We start from the raw sequence: 13,281 nt of genomic DNA on the forward strand, positions 1-13,281 counted from the left end.
ATATATATATATATATATATATATATATATATATATATATTATTTGTGTGTGTGTGTGTGTGTGTGTGTGTGTATGTATGTGACTTTAGTTTTTAGAGCAGTTTTAGGTTCACAGCAGAGAATTCCCATATTTCCATTGCCCCAACAGACGCACGGTCTCCCGCTCTCTCTACATCAACCATATCACACTTGTACATTTGTGAGAATCAATGAACCTACATTAACACAACATTATCACTCAAGGTTTATAGTTTACATTATGGTTCACTCTAGGTGTACATTCTATGAGTTTTAGCAAATGTAGAACTGGTATCTCTCCACCATCGTAGTTTCATACAGAGCAGTTTCACTGTCCCAAAGGTCCTTTGTTCTCCACTTAACTCATACCTCCCTCCCCCCTAACCTCTAGCAACCCCTGATCTTTACACTAGCTCCATAGTTTTGTCTTTTCCAAAATGTCATATGCTTGTAATCATATAGAATGTAGCATTGCTAGATTGATTTCTTTTATTGAGAGCTATGCATTTAAATTTCCTCCATGTCTTTTTTTTTTAATTTAATTTTATTTTTTCAATGTTCCAAGATTCATTGTTTATGCACCACACCCAGTGCTCCATGTAGTATGTGCCCTCCTTAATACCCACCACCATGTTTTCCCAACCCCCCACTCTCCTCCCTTCCAAACCCTCAGTTTGTTCCTTCATGTCTTTTCATGGCTTGATAGCTCATTTCTTTATAGTGCTAAATAATATTTCATTGGATGCACCACAGATAAGCCATATGCTTTTGTGTCTATGTTTACAGGTGACCAGTTATCACTAAACTCTACTTTTTATATAACCTCCTTTATTTGGTTTGCCTTGGTTTTGGTTGCCTTGGTCATTGTGGGATCCATTGGGCTTTGGAAAACCCGTTGCTGCAGGTATTGAGTAATGCTTTTTCTTCGGCTTTATTGGGCTAGAAGGGGTAAGGTATACGGAATTGGTGGGGTAAAATTAATATGTTAACATTAACATTCTCATAATCAAGAAGCGTGTCCTAAAGGTGTTCTATTTGGACTACTCTAAATGACACGAGGGATTTTACTTGGTTACTTAGGTATGCAAACATAGTGAATTAAACTGTTTAGGGCAATATCTTGGTAGAGACAGACTTTAATTCTCTATTTAGGTAAAGAATTACAATAATTCATTTTATGTAACAAAAAGGATGTGTCACATTTATCCCATATATCAGGATTCTTTTGCATAAGTTCACTCCTCTTCCCATATGAGAATTATCTCATTTACGTGTATTAGCTACCAGTAGCATTCTTATTTCTGGTAATTCCTTTCTATATTATTATAACTTCTATAAAAAAAATGAACCACACTTGTCAATAGTATACTGTTTTATTTTCCCATTTTTAATTAAATAATGATGTTTTCTGAATTCACTCCAGCTTATTTTTATTTTTGCAGAAAATGCAAATTAAAAAAAACAGAAGCTACTTCAGTTGTTGAGGAGGTAAGATAATATTAAAAAGTATCTTTGCAAATTTTAAGCTTCAATGTCAAAATATAGCCAGGCAATTTGTAAGTTGCCTCAATATTAGTATTTTAATTAAAAAGCAAAAATTCTAATTTTATAATGCTAATACTCAGGTGTGCTTATTTTGTCAATTATCTATCTTATACTATTCATACACATTCTGAACATTTTCATTTCAAGAACTGTATCCTATATAGCACATAATATTTGCCAAATTTTGATTGTAATGTTTGGAGAAACTGAATTGGTCTTTCCTCCCTCATGAAACTCTCTAATTCTTGACTTCTCTTTCTCCATACCATCATCATTTCCTTCTTAATTGGTCTTAAATCTCTCCTGCTCCATAATCTCATAACCAGTAGCTTACCAAGTCTGTGACCCTCTCCTTTGAAATACCTCTCATATTACTTCATTCTTTTCCATTCCTACTATCACACAACATTACCATCTCACACTGAGACTTAAATAATCAATAAATTTTTGACTAAATAATAGAAAACAGTCCTTCTTTTATATCCATATAAGCCCAGAGACACAAATATAAGCACTCTTGTAGATTACTGAATCTGGGGGCACCTGTGAGGAAAACATAGGTGTAGTTGATGATTTCTGGCTTTTTTGAATTGCTTTTGACTTTGAGTTCTTTCTTAGGAAGAAATGCAGCCTTATGCCAGCTACACAGAGAAGAACAATCCACTCTATGATACTGTGAGCAAATGAAGTGGTCTCAGGAGTTACAAAGTAAAATTGATAGACTGTATCTCCATACTTCATAAATTATTGGATTCTAACAGCAGAACAAATGAATAAATATAAGGCAGAGCTACTATTTTGATTTTCTTAGAGCTCTATTATGGAAAACCTATTTTGGAATTAGCTTTTCAAGGATTCTGAGAAGATAGAGATTTTTAAAGAGTTTGGATACATATCCTTTTGTAATTGAAATTTTAGAATATTAGCTGCTATTAGCTAGTTCTCTGAAGAACTGATATTATTACAAAGAAAGCAAATGCTCATGATAAAATATTCAAATTGTTTAGTATAATAGATAATGAAAACTGAGTTTCCTCTAGAAAGAACTCTGTAGAAGGAACAATCAACATATTTTATGTATTCTTCCTGAAAATTTTATGTACATACATCTGTACACCCAAGGTATGGGTGTATATTCATAGGTCTATTTACATATATATACACATATCCTTGCTAAGACACAAATGGGAACATATCATGATGCTCTTCTGCACTTATAGAAAGCTAATAATATGATAGGTCTTGGAGATCTTTTATATCAAAGAAGCAGAGCTACCTCATTCTTTTTAATGGTTATACAATTCCATTGTATGGTTATGTCATAATTTAATTAACTACAGTCCTAGTGATAGACATTTAGATTCCTTTAAGTTTTATTTGTTTGTTTCAGTATTATAAACAATACCACATAGAATGTTTCTTGTAGAAAGATCTCTTTGTATTTGTTTAAGTATATTTATAGAATAAATATAGTGGAATTTCAGGTCAAAAGGGTTTGTGCATTTTTTTTTATTGAATTGGTATGTCAAATTGTATCAATTTACATTCCCTTCAAACGTGTTTGAATGTGCCTTTCCATATACTGTTATTTTAGTATCTACCAATTCCCACTTCTTGTTTTTAATCAGTTAACTAATGTAATATATGATTATAATAAAATTACACTGTTTGACAAAATTGGATTTATGTTTTTCTGTCATGAAAGAAAGCAGGAATAAGAGAGAGGGAACACACGTGAGGAATTACTTTCTGAACTCATATCTCAATAGAGATTGATAGCTAATGCCCAATAGTTTTTAAAGATGTGATAAATTGAAATTGTGTATTTTCCTGATGTACATTTTATTGTGAGGTGTTTAGCAAATAACCAATGTTCATTGAGTATATGAGCAGCTAAATATGCATTATGAAGAACTTGAATATCCATAGAATTTGGTCTGTGTGCTAAGAGAATGGCCAAGGGATGACATGACTCTTGCCTTCAATTTTTCTGTGGAATACAGTATTAACAATGTGGAGGTGGGTATTAAGGAGGGCATGTATTACATGGAGCACTGGGTGTGGTGCATAAACAATGAATCTTGGAACACTGAAAAAATAAAAGAAAAGAAAAGAAAAAAGAAAAAAAGAATGTACATATTGTTTTTAAGTTTATGAAAAATATATTTTATTTATAAAAATTTACGAAAAAAAGTCTGGCTCTCCATAGCAGGAAAAATATTAAAAATTTTCATTATGGCAGAAATTAAAACAAAATCCATTCATTCTTTCATTTTGCCACATGAAACTTTTAAGACAGTTCTTTTGTCACTGTTTTCCTCTCTCCAGATATTTTGGTTACACTAGGCTTTATCATTAAAAAGATTCTTAGTTTCTTTTGGAGGTAAACTAATCTCATCACATTGAGCACATAATTTGACCAAACCATTTTGACACCATTTAGGTATGCCCCAAACCAGTCCATTAAGCTTCCCCATATAAATATTACCAAGCAATACACAATAGACATCAAACCCTGTCCTTGACCTTTTCTTTGTTTTTTTTTTTTTTTTTTCCTTGACCTTTTCTTAATTCTTCATTCATTCCTGGGCGGGATGAGGTTCACAAACAACTGGGTTCAAAGATACCTGCTTAAATATTACTGAAAAACAAAAAAGCAAAATTGTGTTTACACCTTAACTTGATAATATATGTCAAAACAGCCCTGTAGGGGCACCTGGGTGGCTTAGTGGGTTAAAGCCTCTGTCTTCGAATTGGGTTGTGATCCCAGGGTTCTGGGATGGAGCCCCGTGTCGGGCTCTCTGCTCGGTGGGGAACCTGCTTCTATCTCTCTCTCTGCCTGCCTCTCTGCCTACTTGTGATCTCTGTCTGTCAAATAAACAAATAAAATCTTAAAAAACAAACAAACAAACAAACAAACAAAATAGAATATATTTGCCCTGTAAATAAAGACTTCAAGATAGTTTACAAATGCTAAATTATGATGTACAGGAAACAAATGTATTAGAATCTTCCACTACAGGGGTGCTAAATGTGGTTTAGACCTGTGAAAGGAAAGGGGAAGAAGCAGGATACAAGAGCCTCAGATCCAGACATAGAACTGCCAAAGTCTTAGCCAAACCAATGAGAAACCCTGGAGCAAAGATTGCTTCTAAGAAAAATCTTTCATGAACAGAAGTGCAAAACGTTTAGTCAATGGCTGGGAAGTGTATGACCTCAGCTCAAAAGCTGAAATGGATCCTGAAGGCCTTAGCAACTGGAGGGCATCAGCTGATTGCACTCCTTGCATGTGAATGGTAAATTCTCTCTTGATGGGAAATCTGAACCCCTTATCTTCATGGCTGCCCAGTCCATCCTTTCACTAGTTAGTATTTGCCGGGTATGTCGTAGTCTGTCTCTCTTCAATTCTCTGTGACATTTTATATTATGTATACCTTTTACAGCTACAGCTTTTTTTTTTTTTAAGATTTTATTTATTTATTTGACAGAGATCACACGTAGGCAGAGAGGCAGGCAGAGGGAGAGGGGGAGAAGCAGACTCCCTGCTGAGCAGAGAGCCCGATGCAGGTCTCGATCCCAGGACCCTGAGATCATGACCTGAGCCGAAGGCAGGGTCTTTAAACCACTGAGTGTAGGCGCCCACTACAGCTTTTTAATAGAAAATATATACCCCATTTTTATGAACTCTGAGAATTTTAACTTTTAATGGGAGAGTTTAAACCATTCATATTTGTTGTGGTTACTTACATATTTGCTCACGTTTTACAGTCTTAATTTTTATATCTTTACTATGTTTACTCTCCATGCCCTGTTTCACTTTTTTCTTTGCCCTGCTTTGCTAGATTGGCTAACATTTTTGCTATTCTTTCTTTTTCCGAGTACTAGTTTAAAAGATATTCCTTGTAATATAAATGTATTAGTGTTTATGCTTTATTTCAGAACACCTAAAAAATAGCTTTATTGTGGTATAATTGATATAACAATTTGTTAAATTTTGCACGTATTTCAAGCATATAATTTATTACATTTTGACCTTGTTTTATACTTGTGAATCATCAGCATAATCAAGATAATGAACTTATCCATCATTCCCGTTTTCTTATTCTTCTTTATAATCCTACCCCAAAACTCTTGCTCTCCTTCCATCCCCAGGCAACCACTGATCTGCTTTCTATAACTATATCTCAGTTTGCATATTCTAGATTTTTATATAAATGTGATTATACAATATGTGCTCCCTTTTTTTTTTTTTGGTGGTGGGGATTCCTGGTTTCTTTCACTGAGTATAATTACTTGAGATAAGTTCGCACATTAATAGCTCATTCTTTTTATTGCTAAATAATATTTCTTTGTATGAATATACCAGTTTGTTTATCTGTTTACCTGTTGATGGACATTTGGGTTGTTTCCAATTTTATGCCATCATAAATAAAGCTGTAAACATTCTTGTGCAAATATTTTTGTGGACCTGTGCTTCTATTTTCCTGGGTAAAAACCTGTGAAGACTATAGCTGTATCACACAGTATGTAGTTGTCTAACTTTTAAAGAAATTGTGAAAGTGTTTTTTCTAAGTGGTCACACTATTTTACATTCCTCCCACCAATGTCTGAGATTTCCTGTTCTCCTACATTTTTATCAATATATGGTATGGTTGGTCTTTTTAATTTTAGACATTATGGTATATGTGTATTTTCTCTTATGGTTTTAAAAAATTATTATTGAAGTATAGTTGGCATACAGTGTTATGTATTAATTATCTCTCATTGTGGTTTTAATATAATCGCCATAAAGACTGATGACTGTCCTATTATAAACTTACTTAACACTCATATATTTTCTTTGGTAAGTGCTGAAATGTTTTTCTCCTTTAGAAAAACTGGGTAGTCAATATAATTCATAGGCTCTGATAACAAATATCTTTTAATCAGAAAAAAACACCGGGGTACAGTTTCTCTTTATTGAAAATTCTTTGTGTATTCTGAATACAAGTTCTTTCTTTCTCTTTACAGTGTTCAGTGTCTTCTGAAGAGATGTTTTTGGTTTTGGTTGTTTTGTTTTTAAAAGAGGACTTTTTTATTTTGATGAATAATTTATTGACATTTTTCTTTTATGGATTATAGTTTTGGTATTGCAACTAAGAAAATTTTTTGGTATCACAAAATCTTAGAGTGTTTTATTCTAGAAGTTTCATAGTTTAGGTTACACATTTAGGTCTAGAATCCATTTTGATGGAATTTTGTATGACATATGACATTTTTGTGACATATAGACTGAAGATCTTTTTTTTTTTTTTGCATTTTGATACTCATGTGCATATCCCAGCACCAGTAAATTACCTTCTATCTTTGTCAAAACTAATTTGTGCCCATCTGTATGGGCCTACTTATGGGCGCTCTGTTCTATTGAACTATTTGTCTATTGTTACGCCCATATCATACTGTCTTGTAGCTTTATAAATCTTGAAGTCGGGTAGTTTTAGCTCTCTGACTTTGTTCTTTTTCAAAGTTTTTTTTGCTATCCTAGGTACCTTCCATTTCCATATGAATTTTAGACTTAGTTTATCAATTTCTGCAAAGAAGACTTTTAGGATTGTGACTTGATTATGTTGAAGTTTATGTCAATTTGAGGAGAACTGATATCTTAACAATAATAATTCTTCCAGTCCGTGAGCATAGTAGATTTCCCATTTATTCAGGCCTTTTCCCATTTCTCTTTGCAGTGTTTTGTAATTTTTTTGTGTATAGTTTTTATACATCTTGGTCAGGCTTAACCCTTAATACTATATTTCATACTCTTTGATGCTATTGCAAATGATATTATTTTTTAAATTTCAATTTCTAATTTTTCCTTGATATTATATAAAAACTCACTTGAATTGACGGAGCACCTGGATGGCTCTACCTTCAACTCTGCCTTCGACTCAGGTTATGATTTCAGGGTCCTGAGATTAAGCCCTGTATTGGCTCCCTGCTCAGTGAGGAGTCTGTTTCTCCCTCTCCCTTTGCCCATCCTTCCCTCATTTTCTCTCTCTCTTTACCTCTCAAATAAATAAATAAAATCTTAAAAAAATTCAGTTGAGTTGTGTATGTTGACCCTATATATTCTGTAAATTTGATAAATGTACTTGGTGGTTCTAATAATTTTTGAAGTTTCTGTCAGATTTACTACATAGATGATCATGATGCATGTGAATGCAGACAATTTCATTTCTTCCTTTCCAATATGGATGGCTTTTGTTTTACTCAATAAATAACTGCTTCTCTACTCACAACATTTCTAACACTTGTGGATTTTCAACACCAACCAATTCCCCAATTCTCTCTGGATACAAACTGGATGACCAATTTCATTCAATTTTGACCTGAATTACCCAGAATTAACTTAGACCCCATAGATTAAGGGATGAGTACCAAAGGACAGCCCTTACTTCAGAGGCCAATTTTAAGTGGTGGGTCTCTACATTACTCACACTTTTCATTCAAGCTGGCTACAAATTGGGGGTTCCTATAAGACCTCTTTCCCCAGGTTTGATAATTTGCTATAATGTCTCACAGTACTCAAGGAAACACCCTTATTACTTCTGGTTTATTATACTAAACAGCCAGATGAAGATGTATATAGACCAGGTGTGAATAGTTCCCAAGAATAGGAACTCTGTCCCCATGGAGTTTGAAGTGTGCCACCTTCCTGGCACATGGATGTATACACCAAAGCAGAAGTCTTCTGAACCCCTTGTTTAGGACTTTTATACAGGTTACATTGTGTAGGCATGATGACTAAATTATTGGTCCTGGGGTAGGCCTGAAGTTTCCAACTCTGTAATCATGTGGTTTGTTCCTCTGGCAGGAAGTCCCCTTTCCTGAAGGTATTCAGAGGCTGATCAAGATCACTCACTAGCATAAACTCAGGTATGATTGAAAGGGGTTTGTTATGAATAATAAAGGACATTCCTCTCATCTCTATCACTCAGGAAATTACAAGAGTTTTAAGACCTCTGTGGGAACAATAAAATATGTATTTATTTTAACCCAAGATCAAGCTTACTTATTACACTGGCTAAATCCTTTAGTACAATGTTGATGAGAAGTAGTGAAAGTGGACATTCTTGTCTTATTCCTGGTCTTGGGGCAGAGCATGTAGACTTTCACTATGAAATACAATGTTAGTTGCTGGGTTCTGTTTGTTTTCTTAGTTTTATTTTCAGATGCCCTTTATTGGGTAGAAGAGTGTTTCTTATAGTCCTCATATCTCAAAGTTTTAAACAGGTACAGATCTTTGATGTTGCAAGGTTTTTTTGTGCCAACTGAGATGATCAAAAATTTTTTCCTTTTAGTTTTTAATATGGTAATATTGATTTTTGCAAAATATTAAATCAGCTGGCATTCTTGGATTTAATTCCACTTGGATATATGTATCATCCTTATTTTATATATTGTTATATTATACTTGCTAAAATTTTCCTTTGAATTTTTGCATCTATGGTCACTTCTTATCTGTAGTTTTCCAGTAATATTTTCCCTTGTTTTATCTGGTATCAACTTAATGCTGATTTTATAGAAGGAGTTGGCACAAGGTTATGGACTGATGTTTGTGTCCCTTCAAAATTCAATCCAGTCCCCAATGTGATGTGTCAGGAGGCCACAGTTTTGGGTGATAATTTAGATAAGATTATGGGGAATCTATGATGGGATTAGTGTCCTTATAAAAAGAGGAAGAGAGGCAAGATCTCTCTCTCTACCACTAAGGACACAGTGAAAAAACAGCTGTCTACAAGCCATAAAAAAGATCTAATCAGGAACCAAATTGGTCAGCACCTTGATCTTGGGCCTCCCAGCCTCTCCAATTGTAAGAAAAAAATATCTGTTACTTAAAGCCATCCAGTCTATGGTATTTTGTTATAATAGCCTGAGCTGACTGAGATAGGAAGTAATCCCTCCTTTTAGTTACTTTAGAAGAATTTGTGTATAACTGGGAATATCTTTTAAAATGGCTTAAGAGAGTCATGTGTACTTGGAATCTCCTTTGTGAAGGTTTTAATTTTCATTTAGCTCAAAATACATCATATTTTTTTTAGATTGCTTTTTGACCTGTGGATTATTTAAAAATGTGCTATTCAATTTCCAAATATTTGAGGATTTTCCAGATATCTTTCTATAATTGATTTCTAATTTCATTCCTTTGTGATCAGAGAACATATTTTGTATAGATGGGTTGAGATCTTTCAAATTTATTGAGACATGGTGTGTGATTGTGATAGAGGACTAACTTGGTAAATGTTCTATGTATGTTTGAAAATAGTGTGTATTATTCTTTTCTTTGGAGTGTTCAACAAATGTCAATGGGTTGATAGTGTTGTTCAGATCTTCTATGTACTTGTTGATTATCTGCGTACTTCTGTTATTGAGGAGATCTAGTAAAATCTCTGATTATTATTGTAAATTTGTTTCATTTTCCTTGTTCTATCTGATTTTGCTTCACATATTTTGAAGCTCTGGTATAAAGGTAAAAAATTTTAGGAATGCTACATCCGCTTTATGAATTCACTCCTTTATCATTATGAAATAAAGTTCTTATCTCTGGTAATATTTTTTTCTCTCAAATTTACCATGTTTTTTATTCATACAGTCTCTCTAGATTTCTTTCGATTAGTGTTAATACCATGTATCTTTTCCCATTATGTTCCTGTTAAATTATTTATCTTTATATTTAAAGTATGTTTCTTATAGGCAACATATAATTGTTTTGTCTTTTTTCTCCAGTTTGAACATCTTTTTTTTTTTTTTAAGATTTTATTTATTTATTTGACAGAGATCACAAGTAGGCAGAGAGAGAGAGGGGTGGGGAGAGGAGGAAGTAGGCTCCCTGCTGAGCAGGGAGCCTGATGCGGGGCTCGATCCCAGGATCCTGGGATCATGACCTGAGCTGAAGGCAGAGGCTTTAACCCACTGAGCCACCCAGGTGCCCCGAACATCTTTGTTTTTAATTTCAGATTGAGACTATTGACATTTGCTTATTGATATGCTTACGTTGAAATCTATCAATATGCTATTTGTTTTCTACTTTCCTTCATATTTTATTTCTTGTATATTTCCCTTTCCCCCCTTTTACCACTTTGAGAATTTACTAATTTTTATGATACTATGTTATATCCTCATTAGCTACAACACTTTTTGTTGTTGTTATTCATGTGGTTGTTATAGGATCTATAGTGTATCTCTTTAACTGATTGCATTCTACCTTCAAGTGATATTATGATGCTTCACATATAATATAATTGTCTTGAAATAGTAAACTTCCATTTCTTCCTCCCAGCATTTGTGTTTTGTGTCATGCTATAACTTTAACTATGATATTAATATTATGTTACATAGTACACATACCTAACTGAATTTAACTAAACTAATTTTGTGGATTAAATAGTTTTAAAATATTCCTTTATTTTAATTCTGTATTTTATTTTTAAATATTAAATATTGAAAAGATGTAAATATTTTATCAGTTATCATTTTTAATTTTAAATTTCTTTTTAGTTTCAGTGTTCCAGAATAATTGTTTATGCACCACACCCAGTGCTCCATGCAATATGTGCTCTCCATAATACCCACCACCAAGCTCACCCAACCCCCTCCCCCCCTCCCCTCTAAAACCCTCAGTTGGTGTCTGCACCAACTTGCATTCCCACCAACAGTGTAAGAGGGTTCCCCTTTCTCCACATCCTCTCCAACACATGTTGTTTCCTGTTTTGTTAATTTTGGCCATTCTAACTGGTATAAGGTGGTATCTCAATGTGGTTTTGATTTGAATCTCCCTGATGGCTAGTGATGTTGAACATTTTTTCATGTGTCTGTTAGCCATTTGTATGTCTTCTTTGGAGAAGTGTCTGTTCATGTCTTCTGCCCATTTTTTGACATGATTATCTGTTTTGTGTGTGCTGAGTTTGAGGAGTTCTTTATAGATCTTGGATATCAGTGCTTTGTCTGTAGTGTCATTGGTGAATACCTTCTCCCATTCCGTGGGTTGCCTGTTTTTTTTTTTTTTTGTTTTGTTTTGTTTTGTTGTTGTTGTTGTTGTTGACTGTTTCCTTTGCTGTACAGAAGCTTTTGATCCCGATGAAGTCCCAAAAGTTCATTTTCGCTTTGTTTCCTTTGCCTTTGGAGACATATCTTGAAAGAAGTTGCAGTGGTCAATGTCCAAGAGGTTACTGCCTATGTTCTCCTCTAGGATTCTGATGGATTCCTGCCTCATGTTGAGGTCTTTTATCCATTTTGAGTTTATGTTTGTGTATGGTGTGAGAGAATGGTCAAGTTTCATTCTTCTACACATAGCTGTCCAATTTTCCCAGCACTATTTATTGAAGAGACTCTCTTTTTTCCACTGGGTATTTTTTCCTGCTTTGTCAAAGATTATTTGACCATAGAGTTGAGGGTCCATATCTGGGCTCTCTACTCTGTTCCACTGGTCTATGTGTCTGTTTTTGTGCCAGTACCATGCTCTCTTGGTGATCACAGCTTTGTAGTAAAGCTTGAAATCAGGCAACATGATGCCCCCAGTTTTGTTTTTCTTTTTCAACATTTCCTTAGCAATTTGGGGGCTCTTCTGATTCCATACAAATTTTAGGATTGTTTGCTCCAGCTCTTTGAAAAATGTTCATGGAATTTTGATTGGGATGGCATCGAAAGTATAGATTGCTCTAGGCAGTATAGACATTTTAACAATTTTTTTTTTTCCGATCCATGAGCATAGAATGGTCTTCCATCTTTTTGTGTCTTCTTCAATTTCTTTGATGAGTGTTCTGTAGTTCCTCGAGTACAAATCCTTTATCTCTTTGGTTAGGTTTATTCCCAGGTATCTTATGGTTCTTTTTGCTATAGTTAATAGAATCGATTCTCTAATTTCCCTTTCTGCATTTTCATTGTTAGTGTATAAGAAAGCCACTGATATCTGTACATTGACTTTGTATCCTGCCACATTACTGAATTGCTGTATGAGTTCTAGTAGTTTGGGGGTGGAGTCTTTTGGGTTTTCCGTATAAAGTATTATGTCGTCTGCGAAAAGAGAGTGTTTGATTTCTTCCTTGCCAATTTAAATACCTTTTATTTCTTTTTGTTGTCTGATTGCTGTTGCTAGGATTTCTAATACTATGTTGAACAAGAGTGGTGAGAGTGGGCATCCTTGTTACGTTCCTGATCTCAATGGGCAGCTGTCAGTTTTGTCCCATTGAAGATGATATTGGCTGTGGGTTTTTCATAGATAGATTTTATGAAGTTGAGGAATGTTCCCTTTATCCCTATACTTTGAAGCTTTTTAATCAGGAATGAATGCTGGATTTTGTCAGATGCTTTTTCTGCATCAATCGTGAGGACTATGTGATTCTTCTCTCTTCTCTTATTGATTTGTTCTATGACATTGTTTGATTTGTGAATGTTGAACCATACTTGCAACCCAGGGATGAATCCCACCCGGTCATGGTGGATAATCTTTTTAATGTGCTATTGGATCCTATTAGCTAAGGATCTTGTTGAGAATCTTAGCATTCATATTCATCAGGGATATTGGTCTGAAATTGTTTTTGTTGGGTCTTTGCCTGGTGTGGGTATCAGGGTAATGCTAGCTTCATAAAAAGAGTCTGGAAGTTTTCCTTCTGCTTCAATTTTTTGAAACAGCTTCAGGAGAGTAGGTGTTATTTCTTCTTTGAAAGTTTGGTAGAATTCCCCAGG

At 34.2% G+C, this 13,281-nt stretch overlaps 1 protein-coding gene across 1 annotated transcript in view; it reads left to right on the top strand.

Annotated features, from left to right (window-relative positions):
• Window positions 1–3,227, top strand: part of LOC111150514 (cell surface glycoprotein CD200 receptor 1-like) — a 31,354-nt gene extending 28,127 nt beyond the window's left edge. Inside the window, exons 6-8 of the mRNA XM_022508006.1 lie at window positions 805–922; window positions 1,461–1,506; window positions 2,182–3,227. Of these exons, the coding sequence (XP_022363714.1) occupies window positions 805–922; window positions 1,461–1,506; window positions 2,182–2,250 (233 nt within the window). The 3' untranslated portion in view covers window positions 2,251–3,227. The remainder of the gene's footprint in view (window positions 1–804; window positions 923–1,460; window positions 1,507–2,181) is intronic.
• The last annotated feature ends 10,054 nt before the right edge of the window (window positions 3,228–13,281 follow it).

Source organism: Enhydra lutris, unplaced genomic scaffold (genome assembly GCF_002288905.1).
Source record: "Enhydra lutris kenyoni isolate GAN:26980312 unplaced genomic scaffold, ASM228890v2 scaffoldscaffold2, whole genome shotgun sequence".
NCBI lineage: Eukaryota > Metazoa > Chordata > Mammalia > Carnivora > Mustelidae > Enhydra > Enhydra lutris.